The sequence below is a fragment of the Bos taurus genome, chromosome 21, assembly GCF_002263795.3.
Source record: "Bos taurus isolate L1 Dominette 01449 registration number 42190680 breed Hereford chromosome 21, ARS-UCD2.0, whole genome shotgun sequence".
Taxonomy (NCBI): Eukaryota; Metazoa; Chordata; class Mammalia; order Artiodactyla; family Bovidae; genus Bos; species Bos taurus.
In genome coordinates, this window is record NC_037348.1 from 14,831,261 (window position 1) to 14,848,867 (window position 17,607).

Below are 17,607 nucleotides of genomic sequence, written 5' to 3' on the forward strand. Positions count from 1 at the left end.
CCTCTCTCAGCCCAGCTTTTGCCTGTGAGACCCCAGTGGAGGGGCCAACCTGGATTTGAAAGATGCCACGGTCATCCTGGAGATAACAGGAGTTGGCAGGACATCACATGCGAACTACTATGTAAAGTAGATATTGAGCTATTGGCAAAAAGTCAAGCTTAATGAACCCATCATAGATAGCACTCTGGTTCTCTATAATGTTTGTGCTTGACGTTGAAGGATGGATGAATTTACACCAAGGGAGGCAGTTATAACAGGGATGTCAGGTCAAGGAATTGAAGCTGAGTGCCCAACCATGTTCTCTCTGCAGGTCATAATGGGGAAAAGATTAGAGATTGGCCAGGAACTTAATTCCTGATCATCAGGGACCTTAAGACCCAAATTCTGCTAGGTCATGGTGCCTCCTTCATTTGCCTGCCCCACATGCCTTTATTTAGGGTTAAGACGTGTAATTTCTGGATTATGCTATATGAGCATTTAAAATTGTAGCAGACATTGGCAAAAATGTCTTCTGGAATGACCATACCAATTTATACTCCAGCCCATTGCCATGTACCCCTGACACAAAATGTTATCAAAAGAAATCTTTACCATCCTGATAGGTAAAGATGATCTTTAATTTTTAAAATATTCTTATTTTCTTAATTACTAGTGAGTTTGAATATTTACAGGACATTTGTGTTCCCTCTTTTATGAACTGCCCATTCATGTTATTTGCTCTGTTTTCTATGAGATTTACTGAGACAATGGCAACCCCTGGATGTGCATAATTCAGCAGTTCTCATTGTTTCTCTTTTTTGTGTCAATATGGAGAGATTCATTATATGTTCTGACAGTAGTTCTTTGTCATTTATAGATATTTCAAATATTATATTCTCTTTAGATTTCATATATGATGATTTAGGTTATAGATACTTTAATTTTGAAATAGTCAAACCTATCAATTATTTTATTTACAGATTTTTGCATTTCAAATCTTTTTAGGAAATCCTGAAACCATGAATATGTCTTTCTGTTTTTCCTAAATCTTCATAGTTTTTAGAGATTCTCAACTATGTAGACCATGTAGGATATGTACTCTCCACTGGTGAGAGGCCAGGAGTCAAATTCATTTCCAAATTTTCGCCCCAACCCATTAGTTGAATAGTTCAGCATTTTCCCAGCAATTTTAAGTCTCCCATTTTAGTGTCTGTTTATAATTGTTCTTCTGTGTCTCCAAGCTATTCATCTAGTCTTGTAAAAATGCCATACCTTTAAAAATATTAGACTTATATTAACATTGACTTTTTGAGAAGGCTACTCTTTAGACACTGCAATTTTTAATTTTTATGCTCATAATTACTGTGCCTATTCTTGAGCATTTCCTTTTGAATTTTGTAATCAGTTTATGAATTTCCATAAAAAACTCCTATTGAGATTTTCTTGGGCATTGCATTGCAATCATTACAAGAAAAAATAAATCACATTTTCCAAGTATTTAGTCATCCAATATTGGAATACAGTAGGATTTTCTATTTTTTAAGTTATTATCTGTGTCTTTGAAGATGACTTTATAGTTTTTCTTTAAAGAATAGGCATTTCTGTTAGGCATTTTTATGAGTTATGTGTGTTGCTGTCATGAATGAGGTAGCATCATTATTACTCAGATTTTTATTAACCACAAAATAATAAAATCTTTGTAAACAAACTCAGTTGAGTATAGCCTTCTCTGTAGCTATGACTTAGCATTCTACTCTTTCAGACATTTGAAAGCAGGTAGGATTTTTCTAATTCCTAAGCAAGTAGGTCATGTATGGATATGAGAGTTGGACTGTGAAGAAAGCTGAGCGCCAAAGAATTGATGCTTTTGAACTGTGGTGTTGGAGAATACTCTTGAGAGTCCCTTGGACTGCAAGGAGATCCAACCAGTCCATTCTAAAGGAAATCAGTCCTGGGTGTTCATTGGAAGGACTGATGATAAAGCTGAAACTCCAGTACTTCGGCCACCTCATGCGAAGAGCTGACTCATTGGAAAAGACTTTGATGCTGGGAGGGATTGTGGGCAGGAGGAGAAGGGGATGACAGAGGATGAGATGGCTGGATGGCATCACCGACTCGATGGACATGAGTTTGAGTGAACTCCAGGAGTTGGTGATGGACAGGGAGGCCTGGCGTGCTGCAGTCCATGGGGTCGCAGAGTCGGACGTGACTGAGCAACTGAACTGAAGCAAGTAGGAATTTTCTATTCATCAGGACTTGAGCAACAGAACCACGTCTCTACACACAGTGTGTCCCAGGTAGAAGGGTGTGCAGATTTCTACCATTAAGGGATGACGTATCAGATGCAAATCTGAGCCTACACAGGCAAGAGAAGTGGTGAACATCAACTTAACACATTACTAATTTATGCACACAGCTGTGGTGTTCTAATTGCCTTGATAAGCCATCTATTCACACTAAAAAAGATGACCTTATATTTAAAAGAGGAAAAAGTATGAGAATCTTTCTAAAACCAAGAGTTTCAGGTAAATATTTAGAAAGATCATTAAATGTTCTTCCAAGGAGTTGAGGATAATACCAATTTGGTTGTATTTCAGCTGCAGTCTCATCAGTTTAGATAATTTATGAACTTGGTTTGGTTTAAGGGTACATTTCAATGTATCTTGAAATTCTCAAAGCTAACCCTGCTGTTGGGCTTCCCTGATGGCTCAGACAGTAAAGAATCCACCTGCAATGCTGGATACCTGGGTTTGATCCTTGGGTTGGGAAGATCCCCTGGAGGAGGGTATGGCAACCCACTCCAGTATTCTTGCCTAGAGAATCCCCATGGACAGAGGAGCCTGGCAGGCTACAGCCCATTGGGTAGCAAAGAGTCAGACATGACTGAGTGACTAAGCACATAACCGTGGTCTAGAACCTGAGAGTCATTTTAAAGTGTGCAGTAGATATGGGACATATCCATTTTTACTTCTGCAATAGCTTTGTGTGAAATTTTCTTTTTCATGTGTGAAAATGTGAAAGTGAGCTGTTCTTCCAGGCCAGTAAAAGCTTGTGGTCATCTCTGGCAGCCATCTCGGAATTCTTAGCAAGATGGTTTTAATTTTCCTCTACAACAGAGTGAGGTGAACACTCCTGAGAAGATACCTTTTGTCTTCTGGATTTTTCTGGTAGTAAAGTAGAGCTTTATGCCTTTCTTATCTCTACCTCACAGAAGTATTTCAAGCACCTAAGAAGTGTGCCAATGTAGAATGTAGACGGCCACCAACACCAATAAATAAAGAGTTGCATATACACTCATGTAACGAACAGATAGCAAATATCTGGGGATTTGGGGAGTGATAAACAGTAGGCAAAGATTTAGAAATAAAAACTTAGACCTGTATTCATGAGTATTGGTTAACCCCAAAAAGGGAAAGGAAAAAATCCTTTGTCATTCAGGATCCATAAATGTAGATCCTATTCATCACTTCTAGCTTGTTATGAAATTGAGAATTAAAGAGTTTGAAAACTCAATTTTTAAAGCTATTTTGAGCCAAACCATGCAGGTTTGGAGAGTTTAAAGACAAAAAGTAATTTAAATTTGCAAAGTGATTATATGGTATCACATTTTGCCTACTATTTAAAATAAAACTCTCAAACATGGAAATGTATTATTTGCTTGAAATACTTGAAGAATTGACTTTACCATGAAATCCTGTCTTTTATAGATCACTTGATCTTTGTTTAAGAGTAGGATTGGTGTCTGTGTGGTTTATAAAACCATCTTAGTTGAAGCTTCTCAGAAGTACATAATGTTTATAAGGGTTGAAAGCATGCTGATTTTTGGGAAGGAATTAATACATAATTTGAATTCAGAGTACAGGCTTTAAAAAAATATGATCCAGCTTGGAGAAGCATTTCTGAAATACCTCTGGGGAATAAATTTCTTTTATTAATCCAATCAGCCATTGGATGTCATTCTTCCAATTTATGCTTATCTGCCAATGAGTGACTCTGCTTCTTAGGCATGCAATTTCAGTGGATGCAAATGGTGATGGCAAATAATTGTCCTCAGGGAGATAATTGCTCTTGTAATTATTTACCCATGCAAGTTAGCTCAGTTAAAAATTTAATCTTCTCTCAGGTGACCTGGCAATGTGAGAAATTGAGCTTCCTATGTCCTCAGCTAGAAGAAGTGCCCTCGCGTTTCATAGGCATTTTCTTGGTGCCAAGCACAGTGTTAAGTGCTTTATATACATTATTCCACTGAATCCCACCATCTTCCTATGAAGTGGGCTTGATTATTTTCATCTTATTTGTGAGAAACCTGCAGTCCTGTAGATGGCAAGTAGAGGAACCTAGCTTCAAACCCAGGCCAATAGGCTGGTATGAAATAAATCCTACTCTACAGGGTGTTTGCAAGTAAACGAGGAGGCAGCATTTGTCAAGACTTTAGCCCAGGGCCTAGTACGTTGTTAACCTTATCGTCACATCTGTCATAGAGATTTTACTTCTGTGCTCACAGCCTGCCTCCTTCCAGAAACCCATTCCAACCAACAGGGCAAAACATCATTGCTGTTTAGTTGTTAAGCCATGTCCAACTCTTTTGCGACCCCATGGATTACATAGCCCACCCTGCTCCTCTGTCCATGGGATTTCCCAGACAAGAATACTGGAGTGGGTTGCCATTTCCTTCTCCAGGGGATCTTCCCAACCCAGGGATCAAACCTGCATCTCCTGCATTGCAGGTGGATTCTTTACTGCTGAGCCATTTGGGGAAGTCTACAAAAACCTCATGCCTGCATCCTAAATGAGAGAATTCTTTGGATGGCTTTGCACACCCCATGTCCTTGAGAATTCCTCATCTGGCTGCCCTGGTCCTTAGGGATTCTCTCCTCTCTGAATCCCTATCACTGCCATGTCTCTGTTTCTTAATAATAGGGCCTGGATGTAGAGTATATTGCAAAGGTCTTTTGATTACATGGAGGCTTGTTTTTCTTCAGATTGCAGATTTATTGTGTACAAGGCTTTCTTGGATCTCTCCACAGGGTCTCCTAGGGTACATGGCTCTATACCAGACCCTGGATCAATACTCTTTGATTAAGTGTGAAACCTGCAAGTCATTAACTACCTGAAGTCTAGGAGGTGCAGAGGGCTAAGGTGCAAGGCAGCTATTTACTTGAAAAGGTGGGCGACTTCTGTGAGGACTGTCATCCGTTGTTGGTGCCACCTGTTGGTTGGCCTTCCTCTTTTGATGATCTTTGCATAATGTGGTGTGGCATGCCAGGCGAGAGCTCTGGGGGCATTTCCCTCTTCAGAAAAGCAGGCACTGATAACTCCCTCCTTCCCCATGCCCCGTCTGTGCTCCTAGTACACAGGGCTGTGGAAGAAGGGGAGCGGTTACCGTTTTAGAGGGCAAACTGATGTGTGTTAAGGGTGACATTGACACTCTTTGGAGGTTTTCTGCCCCCAAATTAAGGGAATGGAGTCCCCAAAGCAACTGCTGGTGAAATTTGCAGTTATGTTAAGGGCAGGCTGACATCTTGCACCCTGGGGGCATGGGCTAGCCTCCTTGTTCTGCTGCTATCAGAGCAGGCTGGACCAAGGCACAGGAGTACCCTGGAGTGATGGAGCCAGGGAGGAGGGAGACAAGGACATCCTTCAGAACCAACTGAGATCTGGGAATAGTGGCTCTGTTCCCACCCCATGCCTGAGCTCCAGCTAGTGGGGAAGATGAGGTTGGGGGCTATGGGTTTCCTAGGGAGCTGTAGAGCCTAGGGGAGCTCCTGGGATGAGCTGGGTTTCCTGGGGCCTGCCTGCTTCCACACCAGCACTTTTCAGAAGGCGCTTGGGCAGCAGGGACTCCAGTGATGGCAGCAAGCTTAGCCCCGGGCAGTCCGGTAAGCAAACCTCCCTTCTCTCTGCACTTTCACACCATGGTCTGGAGCTGAGTTTGGGCAGAGAAGAGGAAGGTGGTGGGGGGAGAGAGCAGACCGGGCTTCCCCTCCTTCTAGGCCCCCAGAGCTGCAGGTCTGTCTGGTCTGCCCTTGTTGGGGAGGGCTTGAATGGAAGATGTGCCAGGAATTCTCCCATGGCCAGGACCAGCTCTTAGGAAGTGAAGTGCAGCTATTTTAATGAGTAAGAATGACTCAAAAAAATTAAAGAATTGACTGATTAAGTCATTTCGTGAGCAGTATGCAGCAGGACAGAGGGTTTTCCAAGAAGCAGAGTGGTAGCAAATACTGGTAAATGGCAGTTGCTTCTTATTTAAATGGCTGAGGACAAGACTTCTCAGTGAAACTTATCACTTCTTGAGCTCCACCAGGGATGGATGTGGGGCTGTGCCTACAGTGAATTCTCATGATGTCTCTGCAAGGAGGCCGAAACCTTTCCATCTCAGAGCCACATGGGGCCGAGGTTCAGAGTGGTGACCGGATTTGCTAACCTGACAAGGTGAGCAAGCAGCTGAGCTGAGCTGCAGACCTGTTGCTCGCTCTTTCCACCAAGCCATCCTGACTTCCTACTGGCCCAGCTGGACAGCACCTACTACGTACAGGGGAACCTCATGGAGTCCTATCCGTACTAACTGAAAATCATGGCCTTGCTTTAAACCTAACACGCGTCAGTTCAAAATATGGAATGGATGGAGGGACACCAGTCATCTCCCCCAGAGCTCATATTCCCAAGAAGTGCAGGATGCCCTGAAGGACAGGGTGGGGCCAAGTCAGACAGAGGGCCTCCAAGGATTTTTTTAAAGCGCTGTCCTCACCACATGTCTGAGTTCTCTGTCTCTGCTCCCTGCCTCAGTCATTTTTTCAGGACTGATCTGTTGATAGCATCTGAAGAAATGATGGGCAATGATACGCTTCTTCAAGGGCCCCATTCACAGAGAAAGTCGCCATTTAAATAAAATCTTACCTCCAGTGTCCTGCTGAAGACATACATCTCCTCAATGTTCATAGAAGCACTATTTATGACAGCCAAGACATGGAAGCAACCTAAGTGTCTATCAACAGATGATTGGATAAAGAAGATGTAGTATGTGTGCGTGCTCAGTCACTTAGTCATGTCTGACTCTTTATGGCCCCATGGACTATAGCCTGCCAAGCTCCTCTGCCCATTGAATTTTCCAGACAAGAATATTGGAGAAGGTTGCCATTTCCTCCTCCAGGGAACCTTCCCAACTCAGAGATTAAACTCGTGCTCCTTGCATTGGCAGGCAGGTTCTTTACCAGTAGCACCACCTAAGAAGTCTATATATAATATATATTTCACTATATATAATGGAATATTACTCAGCCATAAAAAAGAAATAATGCCATTTTCAGCAACATGGATGGACCTAGAGATTATTATTATACTTTATTATTATTAATAATTATAATTAATTATTAATAATAATTATTCTTAGTGAAGTAAGCCAGACAGAGAAAGACAAATATCATATGGTATTGCTTATGTGGAAATGAAAAAGGAAAAAAAAAAGATTCAAATGAAGTTATTTACAAAGCAGAAATAAACCTACAGACGTAGAAAACAAACTTATGGTTACTGAAGTGGGAAAGGGATAGGAGGGTTAAGTTAGGTGTTTGGATTAACAGATACACACTAACTATATGTAAAATAGATAAACAAGGACCATTGTATAGCACAGGGAGCTGTACTCAATATTTTGTAATAACCTATAAGGGAAAAGAATCTGAAAAATGTTTTAATATATATAAATGAATCATTTTGCCATATACCTGACACTAACACAGGCTTGAATATCAGCTGTACTTCAATAAAAGAAAGCTAAAAAGAGGACCAGTGTCTCCCTTCGTAGCGTTGCATTGTGATGTCTAATCATTTGCATTGGAGTTAAAGAATGAGGCAATGATTATTTTAGAAACAACTGAAAGAACAGCCATTTTCTTTGTGAGCTTTTCTTTTTTAACCCTTATTGAGCACTGATTTTACTATGAAAATGTAGTTGCCTTCCTGCACAATAATGCCCCAAAGAAATGGAAGAGTTGGAATGGGAGTGAGTTGAGCTTCTGGGGTGAGAAAGGAGCCTGTTGCTAAGCTAAGGGGTGTAAAGCCTGAAGACAGAGGTTCCCACCTCCATTTTACTGGGAGATGGTTCAGTTGCACCTGGGGATTGCGGGCAAGTTGTCAGTGACGGGGGATTGCGGGCAAGTTGCCAGTGATGGGGGATTGTGGGCAAGTTGCCAGTGACGGGGGGTTGTGGGCAAGTTCTCAGTGACAGGTGATGAGAGGACTCTCACAGGAGAAACTCTCCTTCCAAAGGAAGCTGCTGGCTTCTTCCATGTCATGTTTGAGTCCCTGAGCCTACGTTTCAGATTGCTGGTCAGATGAACTCAGGCTTTGGTCACCCTGCCTTTGTGTTCCAGGCTGCTTGCTATCTTCATTTCACCCCTTAATTGCCTTAGGGGGAAGAGGGAAGTGAGACTATCCATTGAAACACTCTAGAAGATCTGCAAAGCCCTCCTCCAGGGATCTGGTAACTCTGTGTTTATGCATTTCGTATGTGGGAACATGAGAACCTCAGAAAGGTTAAGATACTTTTTAAAGTGCTTTCTGGAAAGCAAAAGCTTGTCTCTGTCCTCTGCATTAATTATAGACATTTCTCTGCAGAGTTATGGAAACAGTTGTATAGCAGGAGTTCCTGAAATAACAAAGCCTAAAAAAGAAAAACAGGCAGCTCTTTGTGGAGTGGATATGCTCGTGGTGGTTCTGAATCTACGTCCGAGGCCACAGAAACAGCTTGTTTTTTATTTCAGTTGAGTCAAACACTTAGATGCATGACTAACCCTTCCACAGAGACTCAAAGAAGGGTCAAGTTGGATTTTCAGATCTAGATCAAGATGGAACAAATGTATATTTAGTTCAAAGCCCCAGTGGCCTGTGATATGACATCGGCAAGAAAACGGCATTTGGATTATCTAAGCTGTCTATTCTCCCTGAGTTGTTTGAACAACCTGTGTGCACAGCTCTCTCATGGACCTGCTTAAATACTGAAGGATGAATCTCGTGATTCCCCCAATAAGATGTCTTTATGAAGTTCAGATAAAATAGAGGGGAGTGTTAGTTTTCTGTAAATTGAGATGATGGAAAAGATAGCAAGAGGAAAAAAATTGGACTGTAGATGAAAAACAAACGTGAAATTTTGGACGGAGAGCATGGATGCCATAAGCAATACCCGCCCCTGCCTCTGTCTTCTGCCTCCGACTGAATTTCCAGTGCAAATGAAACCCAGCTCCCACGAGGAATCACTAACCACTTTTTCGGCTGTTTCAGCATCTTTTCACATCATGATGGGAAATGTTGAAATTACATTTTCTTGGGATTTTTATGCCAGAGAGAATAAATCATGCTGTTTCACAAAAAGAAAAAGAAAGGAAAAACAATCACATAAATAACAGGGTCAGGTTGAAAAGTCCTCGAGGCACCAGTGAACAAGGTAATAGGGCCTCAGAGAAGGTCACTCACCTAAGTATGTGCGTTTCTGAGTCCACAGATTCCAGAGTGAAAGAGTCATGCAGGACTGAGGGAGGGTGCAGGCTTCAAGGAATACTAGCTTGACAAGCTTTGATTTCAGGTGAGCTCAAATGCAAGCGATGGGGGTATGAGGGCAAGATCCAGGCTAGAAAGGGCTATGAGACCATGGGTTAGTTATCAGGGTCAGCCCCATTCAAGGGTTGGGGCCATCCTGGATCCTTGCTTCGAATGACAGAGGCTGAGCATCAGCTCCTAGAGCTCCTGTCTGGCCAGAGATGTAATGATTGTAGTGAGGATTCTGATATGCACATTGGTGGCAGCCATCAACCTGACCGTCCATAGGAGGTAAGAGTCCTACCAGTGGACTAAGGATGTAGCAGAGAAAGTAGCCAGTTAGGAAGTGGCCTCACAAAGACTGGGAAGGCAACTGGAGCTCCATCCATAGGGTGAGGCTTGTGGGAGGATCTATGGAACTAGAGAAAGAAAGGCAAATGCTATTGATTGCCCCAGAGGCAGTGGGGCTAAAGTCAGAGCCCCAGAGGTTGATGAGTCTGAGGTTGTTTGTTCATCATCCATCCATTCTTTCAACTGTACAATGAGCATCCATCAAATGTCACACACTATCCTAGGCAGTGTACCCTGAGAGGAAGCCATTTGCCACTCTCCCAGGGGTTTACAGACAATGGGAGAACCAGAAAGGAAAACCAGATGGTCAGTCCAGGATTACTGAATGGATCAGTAGGAACCATAGCTGTGTCTTAGAGCATCTAATTCCAGCTAGAGGCTGGGGAGCAATGAGCAAGTACCATTTCTCTGTGAGACACTGTGCTGCCTTCACATGGGATTTCACTGAAGCCTGACCACAATTGTGTGAAGCAGGTGACAGTATTCCCATTTTACAGATGATGAAACTGAGGCTCAGAGGGGTCAGGCCACTTCCCAAATGCCACACTGGTAGGGAGTGCTGGGGTGAAGAGTCGAACCCAGGTCTGTTTTGGCTTCTAAGACTGTGCTCTTGTGAATAATTCAAAGCCCATAAATACAGAACACACACAGCCAGAAACACTGTCTTTAAGAACCTTTTAGGATTGTTCTACCCAAAGACACAAGAAGAGAAAGATAATAGAGATTACAGCGTGAGACCGAGGAAGAATTAAAATAGTGCTTTTAATATAATTTTCAGCAAACGTACAGTAGGTACTTTACATGACATATTTCTAAACTGCTCATCTGGAAAATATAAGCTGCAAAAATACAGAATACCACACTCAAAATCTATTGAGTATGTGCTTTTTTCCCCCCCTCTGTTCTATGAAACAGGGTAATTTTTACCCCCTCCTATTTAAATCCAGCCTTGGCTGCTTTCAGAAGAACTGTTGGAGCCCCCGGCCAGAGAAGCACTTCCAAGAGGGGGTTTTCTAAAGCATGTCAGCAGGCCATCCCCAGAGGAGCCAAAGGAGGGGTGGGCAGAAGAATTGCACACCAGGCCAATAGGACTCTCTAGTGATCCAGGAAAATGCCTACTCCAAGGGTTTGGAGGACTCCGGGCCACAGACACCTGCTCAGTCCTCGTCACAGGCCTGTGCTTGGGGCCTCAAAGGACCACACACTGGCCGGACGGTCCCCACGGGGACCCTTGGGTTCTCAGGGCAGAGCACGCTAAGTCAGGCCTGCGAGGTCTGTGGGCGGTGGCGGGCTGTTCTCTGCAGGAAGAGGGCCAGGCCCTCAGCTTCTCACAAAGGAGTCTTCTGAAGGTGACTGTGACTCGGGGCAGGTTTTCTCAGTCTCAATGTCTTGGTACTCTGTGCCTAAAGGGGTAAGGGGGGGAAGAGAGTCAAGAGGAAAAAGAGATCGGTCTTTTCCAGTTTTCCTACTTATGTTTTAGGCTTACGTAATAGCATCCTGGCTTTCCAGTGGTATGGATAAGAGCAGAAGTCAATAAAATGCTAGGTTGTGCTCCACATCACCCCAGGGAACCAGATTCCAAGCCCAAAGACCTTTATGTAGGCTAAATCTTTCCGAGAAGCATTTATCTATATGTATCTATGCCAATGCCCATGCAGATTTGTATTCTATGGGAATGAATAAGATGCAACTCCATCATTTAACTTATCTTCATCTTATCTGAGTCACCGGTGACAGACCTTGTGTTCCAGGACCCTGTCATTGCAATCTCTATTGAAGAGGTGGCTCTGTGCCAGAGAGAACCTCTTGGCATCATAATGCCATGCTTTCTCCACCAGCATTTGGGGCCAGTTTACTTTCCATTCAGCCACAGCGGGTCACCACCTGCTGAGCAAAAGAATCTCCTTGTTGGAGCGAGGTGCATAAGCCTCTGCCATGTGTCTGAAATAGATGCTGTGGCTTCACTTAAAAGGCAAGAAACACCCAGCTTAGTCCCTGTCATGATATACAAGCCATGGAGGTCTCCATGACCGTGGCATGCAGCCTTTCGGTTCAATGAGAGCTGCAGTGGAACATAGAATCCTCACTCATTTCTTGTCTTCTCTAGACTCTGGTACAAAAGGTGGAAATGTCTCTCCTTTCTTTTGCAGCTGAGATCTGGCTTAATAGAAGAAGTGGTACAGTTTGGAGCATCCTTTCTCAACTTTCACAAGGTCTGAGTTTTTACATTCTTGGGGCCTCTGTTAGAAGCCAGCGGGGCAGGGAGTTGGGGAAGGTGGGATAGATATGAGAGAGCTGGGGTTGGTTCCTGTGTGCAGAATGAATCAGGTAGAAGACAATGAGGAGCTGGCCAGCTTTTGCCGACATGGCTCAGAGGGAAAAAGGAAGGGGTGTTTTTAAAGATCTCCAGCATTTACCAAAGGAAAAAGGTGTTTTTTCTTATTTTAGATTTTTCACCTCCAGCTCTTGGCTCATTTCTCTATGAAACTATAGACTTCTGTGGTGGTTTCCAACAGAAGATGCCTTACAGGCCGCATCAAATCTTTCTAAGAAGGCACGTCTGTGTTCTCAGATTGGTGGCTTTTGTAGTGTCATGGAAAGAGCACTGGTTCAGGAGTCAGACAGACCTGGCATTGGCCCCTGGAGACTTTCTAACTAGCTGTGTGACCTTGGGAAGCTTTGGTATACTGAGCCTTGGTTTTCTGATCTGTAAAGTGGGAATAATGATACTTACCTCACAGGGAAGGTGTGAGAAAGCTGCTAAGGCCCCTGGCAGGAGGGTGTGTGTGTGTGTGTGTGCATGTGCGTGTGTGTGCGCTTAGTCACTTAGTTGTGCTCAACTCTTTGTGACCCCATGGACTGTAGCTCACCAGGCTCTCTGTCCATGGGGATTCTCCAGGCAGGAATACTGGAGTGGGTTGCCATGCCCTCCTCCAGGGATCTTCCTAACCAAGGGATCGAACCCAGGTCTCCTGAATTGCAGGCGGATACTTTACCATCTGAGCACCAGGGCATGAGGGTAGCAACCTCTTAGTAAACATAAACACTCAGCCCCTTTCCTCCATTAAGAGGCTGGGCTAGAGCACAATTTTTGTGTTATCTAAGTTTCTCTTATAATGAAATTTCCTATATTACCTACTTCTACTTCATTTTATCACCTTTGATAATAAAATCCAACAGTTTTGACAAACCCAACACCATGAGAGTTACCTTCTCTTAGGTTGGCATGAATTTAAGAAGAACATTATTTTCTGCGATTTAATGGGATGGTAAAATCTCAACCTATGGAATGTTAAACCTCCAGAAAATTTACTATAGTTGTTCCATCTGCTCTTAGTAAGAGAACATAATCACTTTACCTTACAGAAAAAGACTCAGAATTTGTGCTAATCTTCAATTATTGATTGGCCTGAGACATTAATACAAAAATCAAAATGTCTAGAAACTGTGTTCCTAAAAGCCTCATATCTGATCACAGAGCAAGACATAGCTCCAACCAGTGGCCAGCATCAGTGTCTGATGCCTGGGCTAGAGTTGAGCTCCTGAAATTGATGCTGAGGACCTCAGGGGTGCCAGGTGGGAAACGGTGTCTGGGGTTTCCCACCGATGCTGATGACCTGCAGCACCGAGGACTGTCTCCCAGACACCTCAGCACTTTGAAACTGTGTTTCCAAATGCATCAGAGCAGAGGCATCTCCTGGCTCCTCTTACCTGCCTGGTAACAGCAGAACCACCCATGTGTGTTGTTCACTGGGCTCTGTGATCAAGTCTGGGAATAACAACAAGGAGAACGGATGTCCCCAGAATACACCTGTGTTCTACAATACAACTGACACAACTTGTCTTAGTTGTTAGGGGGATATGAGAGTGTAGGGAGCCCTGTAAGTCTTCTGAATAGGAAGTCCCTACCGGAGGAAAGGGGTCCCTCATTTCTTGCCCAATACGGAGGAAGTATCCAAAAAGGCAGAGAACACAAGCTTTGGATTTATTGACCTGGGCTGAATCTCTGCTTTGTGACTTTGAGCCAGTTCTGAAAGCTTCCCCAGCCTCATTTTCCTCTCTTGTAAACTGAAGCTTAATAACAGTGTGCCTCACAGGACTATGTATATGTGCGTGCATGCTCAGTAACGTCCAACTCTTTGCAATTACGGTCTGCCAGGCTCCTCTGTCCATGGGATTCTTCAGGCAAGACCACTAGAATAGGTTGCCTTGCCATCATCCAGGGGATCTTCCTGACCCAGGGTTTGAACTCGCATCTCTTGCATTTCCTGCATTGGCAAGTGGATTCTTTAACTACTGTATGCTGGTTCATTGTAAGTGCTTGGTAAATGTACTATTATTAAATAGCTTTCTAGTGCCACTGTTCATATTGGTGGGAAGGAGGGAAGGAATCTGAAATACTATTCAGTATCTGGATTCACTCTTTTTTGTCCAGTTCCTACACTGTCCCCTCCCATGCCCACTTCCATCACTTAACAAAAAAGGATGATTACTCTGGTAGAGCTAGGGAGTGAGTGCCAGGGCTGGAAGAGACTGTAGATTGTATAGTTCCAATTCCCCTCATTACACAGAAGAAAGATAATGTTACTTTCATTGTAAACCCTGACAATAATGGGATACTTACCTCGTTCTTGGAAAATGGGGTACCTGAATTAGATTGTTCCAATGCATGACTCAGCCCAGGGCACAGCAGCTTCCATTGCTACAGTCCATGGGACTGTGTGCCATGCTGCTTCAGACCTCCGTGTTCTCCAGAACAGATTAGCACACTACAGCCTTCTCTCAGCCACACCCAGAGACTGACTGTCTTTATAAATGAAGCTTTACTGGAGCACGGCCCGCTCATCTGTTTCCACATTGTCTGGGGCTGCATCCCTGCTCTGACAAAAAAGTAGAGGCCACAGAGATTCTGTGGCCCTCAAAGCCCAAATTCTTGCCACCTGGCCCTTTATGGAAGGTTTCTGAACTTGCTCTGCTGGTTCTCTCCGTAGAGGGTCTCTTCCCCTGGATCCCTAACCAACTGCTCTTAAGTTCTTGTTTTCGAGAGCACTAGGTCTTCCTGATTCTTGATGCCCCTAGGTGGAACTTCGCAGCACCCTAAAAGAGCCCTCTTTGTTCCCAGACATAAATAAATAGACTCTGGCTCTTACAATGACGAAAGTAAAAAGTGAAAGTGCAATAACTTAGTCGTGTCTGACTCTTTGCAACCCCATGGGCTGCAGCCCGCCAGGCTCCTCTGTCCATGGAATTCTCCAGGCAAGAATACCGGAGTGGGTGGCCATTTCCTTCTCCAGGAGATCTTCCTGACCCAGGGATGGAACCCAGGTCTCTTGTGTTGTAGTCAGATTCTTTACTGTCTGAGCCACCAGGTAAGCCCTATTCTATTGCTTTTGTGTTCAGGTCTGTTTCTCTTATTAAACTGTGAGTTCTTAGAGGATGGGGCCATGTCTTTTTTTAACCTTTGTACCTGGTTCTGGGCCTGGCACATAGTCAAAATTTTACTAGAGTGAATAAACGTGGCTGGAAAACATCAAGCTCATATAGTGCTCCCTCAAATAGCATTAATATTACCTGCAAAGGAAAACTGTGCTACCACATGGATGGTCCCTGAGAAGCATGAGCTTTGTCTTTATCTCCACCACAGTCACAGATTTCTAAGGTGCTGGGGCATCCAGGCTTCTCTGAACTCCCCATTTTAGGCTTTTCAATTCATGTCCTCCCTGCCATGATAACTGAGCACTCTGAGGTGAGAGAGGGGAGGCATAGGTGAGGCCTGTATGCAGAGAGTGTAAATTCTCCATGTGATCCTCGGTTTAAAAAAAAAAAAAGTGTAAGTGTTAATTGCTCAGTCCTGACTGACTCTTTGTGACCTCATGGACTGCAGCCCACCAGGCTCCTCTGTCCATGGGATTTCCCAGGCAACAATCCTAGAGTGGGTTGCTATTTCCTTCTCCAAGGGATCTTTCCAATCCAGGGATCAAACCCAGGTCTGCGGCGTTGCAAGAGGATTCTTTACTGTCTGAGCCACCAGGGAAGCTGGGATCCTAGGTAACAGGCCCCATAACAAGCATCTGAACAGCATCTTCTCTGCATTCTCTGGCAGTTAGAGATTCCTGTTTCACCAAATTATTCTTGAGCAGCCATAATACCCCAAGGGAGCTAGGTTGAAAGGCCATCAGTAGGACCGTTTGTTCTCAGAGAATTACCTTCTCATAGCTATTCAGAACGCAAGAACTGGAACTGGGTTGGGAGAGGTGGATAAGGAGGAAACAAGGAGGGAGGAGCAGAGAGAGGAAGAAAAGGGCTGTAGTCACGTTTCAGACTAATTTCCAGGCCAAACTGAAATTCACTAACACCCTCTCTTGGAAAATGTGTCACCTCTGAGGGCTCTGATCTGGATTCTAACCTGAGGGAAATGCAGATCACAGTTGAAAGGAGGCTGTTGAGAGGCAGTGACATGTGCTCAGGGGAGCAAGTAAGCCCCTACTCTGTGTCTAGTACCTTCTCCTGGACAGATACTTTCTCCAAACCATCAAAAGAAGTAAGAACAGCACAGGACAGCAAATATTCTGTCTGGTGGACTGAAAACCTGCTTGTCTGGTTTTCTCCCCTCATCCAAACCAAACCAACCAAACAGTGAAATAGAATGACCACCACCAAACAGGACAGAAGCTTACCCTGCCCGACTGTGTAAGCATTGCACTGATTTCTACAGGTTGACCTTTATTGCTTCGAGTCACTCAGGAGTGCCTGCAGGACTCCTAAGCAGGGCTTAGAACACAGGCCTGGTGGACTTGACTGGGTGGAGAAGGAAGTGTGGTTTCTTCCCAGGACCTGAACAGTTGGTAGCAAGAAAACCGGCCTTGTAGGCTCACAGGGAGCCAATCACTACTTTTCCTCAGAGGGTTTCTCAGTGAGTGAGTGTGTGTGTGTGTGTGTGTGTGTGTATTTATTTCCATTTTACACTCTCCTAATAAGCAACCTGCTTTGGAAGTGTGGAAGATAATCCATTAGCAACTATGGCAGAATCTTTCTCCTGAGAAACTTTAGTGGTGTGGCAGTCATCCCAGGGGCTGGCTGGCCACCATGTGTGGAATGTTTGTGCAAGTCCCCTCAGGAAATCTTGCCACATCTGAGTGAGAGGAAGCTCTGGGTCAGTGGTCCCCAACCTTTTGGGCACCAGGGACTGGTTTCGTGGGAGATAATTTTTCCACAGCTGGGTGAGGGGGGAAGAAGAGGGGGAAGGTTTAGGTGGTAATGTGAGCAATGCGGAAGGGGCAGATGAAGCTTTGCTTGCTTGCCCACCTGCTGCTCGCCTCCTGCTCTGCACCCCAAGAGCTGGGGACCCCTGCTTTAGGTTATTACTGGGGATGAGAAGTTGGAATTGGGGATTTGAATGTATAGACACCACGTAGCCAAAGTCTAAAACCATCACTTGGCAAAGCTATTCTGCTGGAAGGTGATGAAAAAGAAGCAATTTTTATGAATAAGCACGTTCCCTCCTGCTCTGAAGACATTAGGGAGTCTGTCAAAGGATTCCTCAGAAGCTCTTTGTTTCCCCTTATTATTTTGCCTGTTAAGCGCTGCCAGCAAACTCCTTAGGGGACCTGTGAGCAGAAGCCTCTCTGGCTGCTTCGTTAGCTGTGAGGAAAGCCTGCACGCCGTGGCCTCCCGGAGTGGAAGTGTCCCCGGGGTGTCTGGGAGCTTCACTGTGTCCCCTGTGGAGGCGTGAAGGCGGGCTTT

The 17,607-nt window shown here is 44.3% G+C and overlaps 1 protein-coding gene across 1 annotated transcript in view; it reads right to left on the reverse strand.

Annotated features, from left to right (window-relative positions):
* Positions 1-10,607: 10,607 nt before the first annotated feature.
* SLCO3A1 (solute carrier organic anion transporter family member 3A1) overlaps positions 10,608-17,607 on the reverse strand; it is a 377,645-nt gene continuing 370,645 nt past the window's right edge. Inside the window, exon 11 of the mRNA XM_005221711.5 lies at positions 10,608-11,267. Coding sequence (XP_005221768.1) covers positions 11,185-11,267 — 83 coding nt within the window. The 3' untranslated portion in view covers positions 10,608-11,184. The remainder of the gene's footprint in view (positions 11,268-17,607) is intronic.